At 42.8% G+C, this 13,909-nt stretch overlaps 1 protein-coding gene across 4 annotated transcripts in view; it reads left to right on the top strand.

Moving 5' to 3' along the window:
- The window catches only part of TBP (TATA-box binding protein), an 80,606-nt gene extending 71,152 nt beyond the window's left edge, over positions 1 to 9,454 (top strand). For all 4 annotated transcript variants that reach the window (XM_068231945.1, XM_068231943.1, XM_068231947.1 and 1 more), the window contains one exon: positions 7,846 to 9,454. In XM_068231945.1, coding sequence (XP_068088046.1) covers positions 7,846 to 7,925 — 80 coding nt within the window. In that variant the 3' untranslated portion in view covers positions 7,926 to 9,454. The remainder of the gene's footprint in view (positions 1 to 7,845) is intronic.
- Positions 9,455 to 13,909: the final 4,455 nt, after the last annotated feature.

Raw genomic sequence — 13,909 nt, forward strand, 5'->3', positions numbered from 1 at the left:
CTCACCAGGATTGCACTTTTATTTAGCTTTCCTGTATGATACAAGAAGCCAGACACCCAGCACTAGGGAACTAGGGAAAGAGGGAAACAAAGGTGAATGAAGGAGGGCTGGTGCACACCAAGAATGCTTCTGAGCGAGATTTTTTTTTTAAAAAATTTTTTTCTTTCAAAAATCGCTTCACAAAGTCACATTCGCAAATTGCTAGCGATTGCTATTGCGATTTTGTCGTGCACTAGCCCAGAGAGAGGAGGAGTGGAGTGAGACTGAGACTAGCCTGAGATGCAGCAGAGAGCTTATCTGTATTGCAGTCCCACATCACACAGAGGCTACTTGCCTGTAATAGTACTCCTGTCCCTGTCAGTCTCTCACACAAGTCAGAAAGCAGCCCTCCTGGAGTCCAGGGACTGTCAAAACTTTTCAACTTGTTTAACACCTTATCTGCACATGCAGTCATTTTAACAATGGGGAGAGACCAGACAGATTTTTTTCCCACAGACCCTCCAGGCAAGCTCTGCATCATGCTGTGTATATTTACCACCTTGCCTTCCCTCTAATTGCACTTTTATCAGCTAGCCTAGTGTTTGACATTGCCTTACAACAACAAACCTGAATACACCAGGCACTGGATTGGCCCTACATCACTGAATGAAAGGCGGCCTGGGTTAGCCATGCCTGGCTGCTACACTTAATCTCTACATCGACGTAGTTACCAGTAGCAGAAAGAGAGAGAGGAACTGAATGAATCAGTGAAGAGTCAGGACTCAGGAGCTGATGCTGTACTCGGATGGATCTGGAACTGAGTGAGCTAGGACGAGTGCTTTCTCTCACTGACTCATTCATTACTGTGGTTCTTTGAATCGAGCTGAAGGAACTGAATGAATCAGTGAATCAGTTATAAGTGGAGTCAGGCGCTGCTGTTGTAATCTGACCCCTGAGTGAGCTGAGAGGCATTTCTTCTCTCACTACTCAGTGCAGCAGCGCTCCTGCCGCTCTAGGCAAAAATTTCTACCTGCCTGGTGGCTGAGACGGTTGTGAATTAGAGTATTAAAAAAAAAAAGTATTTGGCTTGAGGAATGCCCTATAAACTATATGAAAAGAACACAATTATGCAATGAGTAAAAGTTTATCTCAGATCCACTTTAAAGGGATACTGTAGGGGGGTCGGGGGGAAAATGAGCTGAACTTACCCGGGGCTTCTAATGGTCCCCCGCAGACATCCTGTGTTGGCGCAGCCGCTCACCGATGCTCCGGCCTCCAGTTCACTTCTGGAATTTCTGACTTTAAAGTCAGAAAACCACTGCGCCTGCACGCCCGTGTCCTCGCTCCCGCTGATGTCATCAGGAGTGTACTGCACAGACACAGACCATAATGGGCCTGCGCTGTGCGCTCTTGATGACATCAGCGGGATCGAGGACACGGCAACGCAGGCGCAGTGGTTTTCAGACTTTAAAGTCTGAAATTCCAGTAGTGAACCGAAGGCGGGGCCGGAGCATCGGTGAGTGGCTGCACCAACACAGGATGTCTGCGGGTCACCGTTAGAAGCCCCGGGTAAGTTCAACTCATTTTCCCCTGACCCCCCTAGAGTATCCCTTTAAGGACCACAGGCTTTGCTTCAAGTCCAACTTTTAAGGAAACCTGTAGTTAAAAGAATGTCATTTTCATACACTGCCAGATGCCTAACTGTTGCACTGTTCCATTGAGTCATTAAACCAGAAAGACTTTGTATAGCAAGTGTTCTGACACTAATCTGACTCCACTGCTCTCCACACTTGTTTTAGGTGTGACTCAGACTACAAAAGTCAGACGATCAGTATGAAAGCCAGGAAAATAAGCATTTTTAAAGGGACCCTGAGCACTCACTAAAAATGAAATGGTGACTTACCTGGGACTTTCTCCAGCCCACTGTAGGCTCCGTTATGGGACGACTTCTGCCTGAAGTCTTCAGGGCTGCTTCCCGCTTCCTCAATTTGCAACATCACGCCGGAGGATGGCATGAGAGTCCTGCACAAGTGCGGTTCTCTATCATTGAGCCGCGCATGCACAGGACTCCTATGCCGGTTGGCGTGATGTCGCAAATTAAGGAGGCGAGAAGCAGCCCAGGCAGAAGTCATCCCATAACGGAGCCGCCAGCCAGACCAGGAGAGAGGGGCCAGGAGGACACCGGGGGGACCTTGCGTCCTATGGTGGGCTGGAGGGAAGCCCCAGGTAGGTCATTATTTCATTTTTAGTGAGTGCTCAGGGTACCTTGAAGGGATATAAAGATGCCAGCCTGTATATTTTTTGATACAGTGGGATGCGAAAGTTTGGGCAACCTTGTTAATCGTCATGATTTTCCTGTATAAATCGTTAGTTGTTACGATAAAAAAGATCAGTTAAATAGATCATATAGGAGACACACACAGTGATATTTGAGAAGTTAAATTGTTTATTGGATTTACAGAAAGCGTGAAATAATTGTTTAAACAAAATTAAGCAGGTGCATAGATTTGGGCACCACAAAAAAGAAATGAAATCAATATTTAGTAGATCCTCCTTTTGCAGAAATTACAACCTCTAAACGCTTCCTATAGGTTCCACTTCCAATGAGAGTCTGGATTCTGGTTGAAGTTATTTTGGACCATTCCTCTTTACAAAACATCTCTAGTTCATTCAGGTTTGATGGCTTCTGAGCATGGACAGCTCTCTGTAACTCACACTACAGATTTTCAATTATATTCAGGTCTGTGGACTGAGATGGCTATTCCAGAACATTGTACTTGTACCTCTGCATGAATGCCTTAGTGGATTTTGAACAGTGTTTAGGGTCATTGTCTTATTGAAAGATCCAGCCCTGGCACAGCTTCAGCTTTGTCACCGATTCATGGACATTGGTCTCCAGAATCTGCTGATACTGAGTGGAATCCATGCGTTCCTCAACTTTGACAAGATTCTCAGTCCCTCACTGGCCACACAGCCCCACAGCATGATGGAACCGCCACCATATTTTACAGTAGGTAGCAGGTGTTTTTCTTGGAATCCTGTGGGGTTTTTTTTTTCCTCCATGCATAACACCCCTTGTTATGCCCAAGTAACTCATTTTTCGTTTCATCGGTCCACAGCACCTTAATCCAAAATGAAGCTGGTTTGTCCAATTGTGCTTTAGCATACCTCAAGCAGCTCGGTTTGTGCTGTGGGCGGAAAAAAGTCTTCCTCTGCATCACTCTCGCATACAGCATCTCTAATGGCAGGTATAGGGAAAATCGCAAAAGGCTTGAAAAAGCGCTTTGTATAGTAATTTCCCCAGTGCTTTTAAGAATAAATACATTGTATTTAGCCTTTTCCAGGTCAAAGAGTTCACTTCCTGACTTGCGTCAGGAAGTGAAAAAACAAATCGCTCTGCAAAAGCGATTTGAAAAGCACTTTACACAAAATCCCAATTTGCAAGTAAGCGCCGGGAGGGGGGGAAAAAATCACAAAAAAAACCATAACATCGCTGGCGTCATCGATTTTTCTATTTTAGATTTGAACAAAGCCTAAAAGGGGAAAAAAGTTCCACCCCAATTCCAGATGGCTATCAGATAAATTCCTGGTAATAAAAAGACAATTTTGGGCAAGCACTATCAGCTATGCCATTAAATATGGAATATCTAGGAGTGTGCAGAAAGGAACATAAACTACATAGCCTATAAACAACAAGAAAGTTCCCTAAAAACACCGCTCCACTCAAGGAATTATAATTTAATTCATCTTCATTCAACTACAAAACATAATAAAAACACTTAAAAACACATGGGGCAGGTAACCATGCCATTAATCATAAATAATCAGCACAATATGACTGGTCAACAAGAATATTATATATTCACTAGTCTACCTAAGCCCGTTTAAAACGGGCTCTACGTAGTGATACCGTGCCACCGCCACCAGTCAGTGCGCACGGCCACTGCGCACACGGCCGTTCTGCTCCCTGGCCCGTCCCAGCGGTTGACTGTACTGCACACATGCGCAGTACAAAAAAAACACGGACAGACAGGGAAAGTGGATGACGCAGGGACAGTTAGGTTTTATTGTATAGGATAAAATCCACAAAAAACAAATGATAGCTCTCATTTGTTGTGCAAACGAGCGTAATAAAGTGCATGAATAAACAGTAGTCCATAGGCATAAACATTCAAAATGGTGCAAGTGACAATCCCCAACCACATCCAAGGACCCCAAGGGGGAGAAAGAGAGAATGCAAATGGATAGCAGAAAAAAAGCAATGAAAAGTGTTGTCAGAAGTGACAGCGTGAGGAGCGTGCTATAGACAGTGCAAACGCACTGATGAGATGGCAAATGGGGCTTACCAATAGAGTTTCAGAGAAACCTGTATGGCACGGTATCCCCCTGTCTGGCCAAGTATTGACTACTGGTTTTTCATGCACTTTATTATGCTTGTTTACACAACAAATGGGAGCTATCATTTGTTTTTTTGTGGCTCTGGGACTCACCAGTTGCCATTGATATTATGAATATATAATATTCTTTGATACATGTATTTTTGACCAGTCATATTGTGCTGATTATTTGATTGATGGTATGGTTACCCGCCCCCATGTGTTTTTAAGTGTTTTTATTATGTTTTGTAGTTGAATAAAGATGAATTAAATTATTCCTTGAGTGGTGCAGTGTTTTTAGGGAATTTTCTTGTTGTTTATAGGCCAGATAAATTCCTGGGACAACACTGCCAGGAATTGCCTAGTAATTATAGCCATGGATGTCCTTCAACCTGGGTCCCCAACCCCCGGGCTGCGGCAGGTTATGCTGAGCTGGGCCGTGCCTGTCTGAACGGAATGCTGAGCGTAGCGTCACTGTGGTCAGTAGGAGGGTGGAGAGAAACTGAGCCGTCCGCAGCCATTCTTACTGCTGACACTTTGTGTCTGTAATTTGTAATGCAACATGCTTTCTGTCTGTATGGACATCAGGTGGCAGCAGTATGACTGGGACACTCTGGTCTCTTGCCAGCTTCAGAGTTCCATCTGCAGGGAGACAAGGTAAGCAGCTGATTCTGAAAGTTAGTGTGGGAGAAATGGAAATCTGAAAGTGTAGGGAAGGGTTAAGTGATTGTGGGGAGAAGAGAAGGGTAAAGTGAGTGTGAGGAGGGAAAGGTAAAGGTGAGTGAGAGGAAGCAGATGAGGGCAAGAAAAGCAAGTGGTGACTGTGCCAGCAGATAGGTAAGCCCAAGCAATATTCCCCGTTTCACCACCTGCCACACCAAATGTATCTTCTTGTACTTGCAGTTTATGCAGCAGCCCCAGTCAGCAAAAAGAAAAAGTGCAGACACATCTTTTCCAAAGTGCTGAGGGAGATGAGGATGGTGGTTGGATAGGGCTCCTGTTGCTAGGAATTTATGTACTGACACTGCCTGTAGAACACCCCCTAGCCCCCAACCACACACACACACACACACACACACACACACACACACACACACACACCCTCTCACACCTAGTCCATGGAAAAATTGCCTGATGCTGAAGCGGGTCATTGGCTCAAAAAAGGCTGGGGACTGCTGTAACCTTCAATAACAGATAATCATACAGGCTCCCTTTAAATGCAGATATAGAATTTGACATGATTAATTTCTGTGGTAATGTATTTCACATTTTAACCAAACTTTCTGTAAATGACTACATTCTAAAAAGAGGGCAAAACCTTTTTTCGCTCAATATGCAGATCATGTCCCCATGTCCTTTGTACAAGACTAGAGATAAAAAGCTCATATGTCAAGCTTTAATATTGCCCTCTGATGTAATTATACATGTTAATTAGGTCACCTCTTACCTGTCTCTTTCTAGCTATAACACCATTTGTCCAACCTTTCTTGGTGAGACATTCCATCCCGTTTATTAATTTTGACAATACACTACATTGCTCAAAATTATTCAGATGCCTTTTCAAATCCCTGAATTCAGCTCCAATAATTTTCTTGCCCATAGGTGTAGAAAATCAAGCACCTAGATATGCAGACGACTACTAGAAATATTTTTTGATAGACTGGTCACTCTTAGAAGCTCAGTGAATTCTACCTTGATTCCTGATAGGATGCCACACGTGCAATAAGTCAATTTGTGTAATTTCCTTTCTACTACCCTCTTTCCCTGAAAATAAGACCTACCCTGAAAATAAGCCTTAGCTGGAATTTCTAGCTTGCTTGAAATATAAGCCCTTCCCTGAAAATAAGCCCTAGCGAACGTTAAAGACGAACCCGAGGTTGGAGGCTACCATATTTATTTCTTTGTAAACCATGCCACTTTCCTGGCAGACCTGTTGATCTTCTGGCGTAAGTAATGTCTGAGGCAAAAACTTGGAACAAGCATATGGCTAATGGAGTAAAACCTGAGTCAAGAGTACCTGATCTTCTGCATGCATGTTCAGGGTCTATGGCTAAACGTATTAGAGACACAGGATCAGGAGGACTGCCAGGCAACTGGTATTGTTCAAAAGGAAATAAATATGATGGCCTCCATATTCCTCTCACCTCGGGTTCCCTTTAAAGAGGAGGCCAGCAAGTGGGGACACAGCGGTACAGTGCCGATCGAGCACCGGTCCTGTCATCCCAGCACACAGCAAGGTTATCAGCTAGTACAGGGATGACAGGGCAGGTGCCTGATCAGTACAGTAGCAATAACTTCAAACCCAGGAACCACACAATACAAAGGAACAAGCAATGTTCTGCTGAGAGCCATTCCCTGATAGAAATATGACATACCTGAAAATAATGGTCAACTGAGTCGTTCTTGGTATATTAACAAAGTGGAACAATTGGGAACCACAGCAACTCGACCACAAAGTTGTAGGTCACATAAAGCCGCACCTAAAATCACAGTGCATGGTTGGTGCATACTGAGGCTCACCTTGCACAGAAGTCGGCAACTTGCTAAAGACCTCCGACCTTTTATGTAACTTTCAGATTAACTCAAACAGTGAAATTGGTTTCCATGACTGTGTAGTTGCATCTAAGGTTAGCATTACCAGGTGTGCTTGCAAAATTTTTGATGCAGTGGTGTGAAGCATGCCTGCAGTGGAAAGGTGTTCTCTGAAGTGGCAAATTGCTTCTCTATCTGACAATCCAACGGATGAGTCTGGGCTTGCTAGGTGCCAGAACTGTACTTGACTGCATTAGGCCATGTGTAAAGTTTTAGTAGAGATGGGATTATGTGTAGGTTTTTTTGGGAGTGGGAGGAGGGGGTTGGACTTGGCCCCTAAAGGCTAGTACACACTAGCAATTTTGATTGACCAATGATTGCTCAATTTTACCACCTTTATGTAGTATGACCATTTACCTATATAATCTGCATAGAATTGAAAATCTGGTTGGCCCTCATACTACATGGAGGTGGTAAAATTGAGCAATCATTGGTCAATCAAAATTGCTAGTGTGTACTAGCCTTTAGTTGCAGTGAAATTAACTCTGAATGCTTCAGGATACCAAGACATTTTGGAAAATGTCCTTTTCCCAACTTTGGTAGAACTGTTTGAGTATGGCCATTGCCTGTTCTAACATGATTGCACACCACTGCATAACAATAAGTCCATAAAGACATGGATTAGCGAGCTTGGTGTGGAGGAACTTGACTGGCATGCACAAAGCCTCTGACCACAAACTGAACACCTTTGAGATGAATTAAAACAGAGATTGTGAGGCATTCTCCTCCATCAGTGCTTGATCTGATGGGGGAGAACGTGCAGTTTTCACTGAAGATTTCCTTTAATTCTGCAGTTTGTCCTTCGTTTACATCAGGGTCAATTGAAGGGTGGCAGTGGCAACTTCTACATAATTCGTTCATTTGGAATGCTAGACTGAATTTCTGTTTTACTGTGCAGGTGCTAAAGTCCGGGCGGAGATCTATGAAGCATTTGAGAATATATACCCAATTCTGAAAGGCTTTCGGAAAACCACGTAACTGCCAGCTTCCTTACTTTCACATTACTGTATATGTTATGTAATATGAGATTCTTCGACTGGCATGGTGAACCGTTAAGAAATGGACTCAAGTTACATATGGTGTTCCACTGACATCGCTACGATAGTGTCACATCTTGCATAACCATGTTTTATTTACATGCTGAATTTTCCATTTTAATGCAGGTTTTATATATAAATATTTTTTTTAAAGAATGTTTTATTACATCCCTAATATTCTACTATGCTCTGTAATTCTTTTAAGTTTACAGCATATATACTTCACAGGACTGTATTTGGACCATGTGTGAACAAACTACAAGTATTTCTGAGACTGGCCTCAATTCACTAAGCAGTTTAGACTAGTCTACTGATAGTTTGGTCAGTTGCATCAAAGGGGAATTCACGATTACCAAATGTTTTTAGACCTGGTCTAAACCATTTGGTAGTTAGGTCGTTAAAGCAGGGGAAATTATCAAAAGATGCAATTCACAAATAAGTAGCTATGACTGACATCCTTCTCCTATGATGAGCTCTCCTCTGCATACAATTAAACCCCTGCATAATTCATGCAAAAAGTTCAATTTTCAAGTCTAAAATACCTCAAAGAATCACTTTACCCACAGAAATCAGCTGGTCTAATCTCTGTCAGAAAAAGTGGGGGTGGTTACTCCTTGTTTGCCTTTGTGAATTATGTAATTACTGAATGTTAGACCTCGTCTAAAAACAGGTCTAAAATATTACACCAAACCATCAGTAGACTAAAAACCATCTGTAGACTAGTATAAACTGCTTAGTGAATTGAGGCCTATGTTGCAAGCAGTACCCTGAAAATAAGTTGCATTACACAATTCTGTATATATCAAAAATATTCTATGTATTAATGCTCCTTAATGGGTATATTTTTCGGCACTGTTTCACTTTTTTAAGACGATTTTAGTGTAAAGTTAGTTTTTGACCCTCTGATCTGTTAATTATCAGCATTTTAAATAAGGTTCAGATTGTTGCAATTATAGTTCTGTTTTTATTTCATAGACATTTTAATTATATTTTGGTGCAAAAAGCATTCCTGAATTTCAGTATTCAGCCAAGTACAATAAATTTAGTTCCTTCCTGAAGTTGTTTCTTCATGTGAAATTAATTGCACCTAAACTTATCTAGCCTTCTCCATAATCTTCATCTGCTGCAATTCTCTGCACTGGCTTCTCCTCACACCCCAGGAATAAATCAAACTCTGCTTTCTATGCATTGCCTTCAAATCACTTGAAAGTGGACCTGAACTCTTGCACAGGACAGAAGCAAAACCGAGAGAAATGCACCTTGTGTGTATTTAGAGAGTTTAGTCTGTCTATTTTCCCCTCATCTGTGACTAATCACAAGTGTAATTTGATCTCTGAGCGGTGTCAGCTCAGGAATCTCGTCAGTCCTCAGCAGAGTAGTTAATTTGTAAACACAGGATGTTAAGTATAGCTGAGAGCTCCTTCCTATACGGCCGCTCCTCTGCCAGCTCCTGCTGTCCTCCCCACCTGCCCACACCTATCACCCTACCCCATCCTGGCACCTAATGCACCCATGGGTGCTCTAAATGCCAAAATGAGTGGGGGTGACAGATGTGGGGGCAGAGGACAGCGAGAGCCGACAGTGGAGCATCTGGAAGGACAGGGCTCTCAGCTATACTTAGTACAGCAGAGAGTGTTGTGTGTGTGGCAGGGGCTGGCAGAGATTTTCAGTCAAGTTCATTAGAGGATATTGGCGTGAGAACATTTTTCTCCCTATGTCCTCCAGGACGGCCCCTCCTGAGACTGTTTGTTTGTTTCTTTCTGCCCCCCCCCCCAGCCAGAAACCCCTATTAAAAGTAATTAAAAAAAGACAAGCCCATCAATAAAAGGCCTGCCTCCTCTTCTTATCCCCAGTTTTGTTTTGTTTCCGCACCACCGAGTGAAGCACCTACTGTTTGTTTTTTGTTTTTTTTTGAGTAGTGGAACCTGTTGGTACCTGCTCTGAAGTTTTTATATAGGTATGGTGGTAACGGTGGGGTCAGCTCTGTTGTGCGGGAGGAGCACAGCTCGCTGTGTTGGGGGCTTTTGAAGTCCTGGGAGCACTGCCATTACTTTGTCATCCTCACGGGGATGCATACAACCCCATGCGTAGTTACGCTTGATGCGGATTGGCTGGCGGCCATCTCTATTTCAGGGGGCGGGCCGAAAAGAGGAAGCACGGCTTTTCTCTCGTGTGTTTGTCGTGTGAACAGGGGTGATGGAGGAGTCAGCAGAGCCCTCTGCAGTGCCATAGGAGATATCCGCAGAGGCTTCCCTGGAGCAGACCAGTGTTGAGCCAGCGGTAATGCTGGATACACACTATGCGTTTCCGCGTGCGACGCGGCCGTCGATACGCGTCGATTCGATTATTTCCGACATGTCCGATTCAAGCTTCGATGGATCATTAGGTCGATTTGCCATACTTTACATGGCATTCGACCTAAAAATCATCGAAATTCGTTCGGAAATAATCGAATCGACGCGTATCGACGGCCGCGTCGCACGCGGAAACGCATAGTGTGTATCCAGCATTAGAGAGGCTGCATGCCTCCTTGTTTTTTTTTTTTTTTTCTCCTGTCTGGCTGGTGATTTTAATCTACTTATGGCATGTCTGATTAGCTCTTTGCCTGAAAGACATCAAGAAACAGTCTCTGACATGCTCAAAGTGTAATGTTACCTTCTTTGAGGGGCTACCCGCAGTTTGTGTAGATTGTCATGCCAAGGCTAATGCTACATACACACTTGAGATGAAAGTCTTTGGAAAAGGCAAGATATAACACAAATGTACCCTTTCCAAAGAGAACTGAGATTAAAACTTAGATTTTATTATTTTGTTCTAAAAAAGACCTATTTTGTTATACAAATAGAGAGTGATGCATTGGTAGGGGGGTAGTTATCAGTGGTTATAAATTACCATCCTCCCCTTTCCCAGTCCTAACCTATAACTCTACACATAACTCCTATGAGTTATGTGTAGAGTTATAGGTTAGGATTGGGAAAGGGGAGGATGGTAATTTATAACCACTGATAACTACCCCCCTACCAATGCATCACTCTCTATTTGTATAACAAAATAGGTCTTTTTTTAGAACATAATAATAAAAGCTAAGTTTTAATCTCAGTTCTCTTTGGAAAGGGTACATTTGTGTTATATTTAGAATCAGGTGTGTTTTGTATATGTTGAAAAGGCAAGATCCCAGACCAATTTTACCCCATTCCATGTAGTATGAGAGCATACCTACACAGTCTATTCTATTGAGTTGAACTCCCCATCAGATAATCTTTGCAAGATGCTGTACACATTCAACTGATCAGTATCTGCAAAAGATCAGTTCCTGCAAAAGATCCGTTCTTGCAAAATGCATTCATAGTCTATGAGGTCTGCAGATCTCATACGCACCTTGTTTAATGGACAATCATCTGCAGATCAGATCCACCAGGATGGATCTTCAGATCTGCAGATGATTGTCTGATCTGCAGATGAATGTCTGTTAAACAAGGTGTGTATGAGATCCACCACTTCTGGAATCCACCCTACTAGTTTTGTCAATGCAGAAAGTGCACTACCTGCATTTGAGTGTTAAGAATATCCATGTGCACTGATATGTAAACAGTCCTATGTACAGACTATTCACTTTTGGAAAAAGTAAGAGCAAGAAATACCATGTACAAATATGTAAATATCATTCAAATCCTATTATTTATTAATCACAATCAAAAAATACATATAATTTGTTAAAAAGACCACAAAAGATCCAGAGTCGTCATTCTACACCCTAGGGAAACCAAAAAGGAGGGCCATGTTAGCATTCAGGATAGGCAATTTAGTCCATTATAGATTATATGCTGTAGCTCACAGCAATAATCAGACAACCAATATTCCTGTAATAGTTATGAGGAGGAATCCAAAGTTGGAGTTGTAGGGGAAATCACAATTCCTGTGTTTTGGAGACCACAGTACATGGAAGATATAAGCAGAGTTACACTGTGCAATCAAAAGTCCCCAAAGTTTGAATATCTTCTTAAAACTTTGAGCTTGTAATAGTAGCTGATTTGTATATAGCATCCACAGTTCATTAACAACGTTCAGTGGTTAGACATCCATCAAATATACTGTTTATGTGACTTATGATCAGTGAAAGGTTTCAAGTTGTCAATATACTAAAATATATGAACAATAGTCTGCCAGGGAAAGGATACCCTTATGCAGTGTCCCAGTCTTTGTTGGATTCTGGGTAAATCAATGCGTAAGAAGCCCGCCAGGGATTACACCTTTATGCAGGTCACTGAAGAGTTAGTCACGTGATGGTAGTCAAAGATAGTAGCATAAACCATAGGGATTAACAGTATCTCTCCAATAATTACAGTAGATATATTCCTGTGTGCGTGATGTGAATGGAATGGGGTAAAATTGGTCTGTGATCTTGCCTTTTCCAAAGACCTTTATCTCAAGTGTGTACGTAGCATAAGATTGCTATTCCTAACCCTGAAGTTGCTACGGTTGCTTTATTAAACTTAATGAAGTCAATGAAGGAGGAAGTTACTAAATTTTCAGCTTTTCGGGCTGTGTTGCCTCCAGTATTACTTCAGTCGGGTTTATTACAGCAGCAGCAGCAGCAGCAGCAGCAGCAGCAGGTGGCTTTTCAATCTGTTCAGCCACGAGTCTATCACCAGCCAGTGGCCTAGGCTAGTACATCTTTAAATGCAAGTGGGCCAGTCCAATCTGTTTCAGGTGGAGGTAATACAAGATTTTCCAGAGCCAGTTTCCCCACCTCCATTACCACCTTCTGGAAGGGTCAGTACACGCTAGCTTTTGACCCAGCTGATAGTCCTCGTCTGTCGGCCTTATATGTGAAGGAGGTTTTGGAAGGCTCTTGGGAGGATACAATACAGGCTCACTTAAAGATCCTATGGACAAAAGAGCTGAGATGTTGCTTAAATGTGCCTGGGATGCTGTGACATTTTCTTTTAAACCTGCAATTGCCTCTGCTTGCCTCGCAAGAAATCTTTTCAAATGGATCAAGGGCCTGCAGAGACCTCTAGTAGCAGGTACCCCGCATGAGAAGATTCTGGAGTGTCTTCCAGTAATCTCTAAAGTTGTAGCTTTTTCTTGCTGATGCCGCCACTGAGTCTGTTAGATCGTCAGCAAAAGCAGTACCACTCATAAACTAGTCTAGGAGGGCAGGTTGGCTGAACACATGTAAAGGGGATGCTTCTTCCAAACAAAAATTGTGTGCCATGGAATTCTAGGGCGAATTACTTTTTGGAAAGAATATGGATTCTATTCTTGAAAGGTCCTCGAACCAGGGAAATTTCTTTACGAGAGGAAAAAGGTTCAGAAGGCTTTTCAGACCAAAAGATCCTTTTTTAGAAAGGATCAGTCGGGGAGGGGTCAAACTCAAAATAAGAAGTGGACCTACAATTCAGGAAAGGCAGGACCTTTTTATTTAACAAACCCCATCCCACCGCCCCAAAGATGACTTTTTATTTTGGGGGGGGGGGGAGACAATTTAATTTTTTTTTTTCAGAAATGGCAAGAGATAACAAAGAGCCAATTTGTGTTGGATTTAGTTCAATCAGGGTACAGGATAGTTTATATCCCCCTCCTCCCACGTTTTCAGTTACCAATGTACCCTCAGACCTGGTCAGGGCAGATGCCTTGATGGAGTCGATTCTTTCTTTACATCAAAAAAATGTGATCTCCAGGGTTCTGATGGAAGATCAACATACGGGATTTTATTCCCGGGCATTTCTCATTCAGAAACCATCCGGGAAATTCCAGATGATTTTGAATTTAACTACCTAACGACTGCGTCACGCCAATGGGCGTGAGAGCGGCTGCAGCCTAAAGCCAATTGGCGTCAAGTCCTGGGGCCAGCTAATGCAGGAGATTGTGCGCGCATCTCCTGCTTGGATGATCGCCATAATTGGCTGGCTGGAGGGAAGG

This window comes from Hyperolius riggenbachi, chromosome 4, assembly GCF_040937935.1.
Source record: "Hyperolius riggenbachi isolate aHypRig1 chromosome 4, aHypRig1.pri, whole genome shotgun sequence".
Classification (NCBI taxonomy): Eukaryota; Metazoa; Chordata; class Amphibia; order Anura; family Hyperoliidae; genus Hyperolius; species Hyperolius riggenbachi.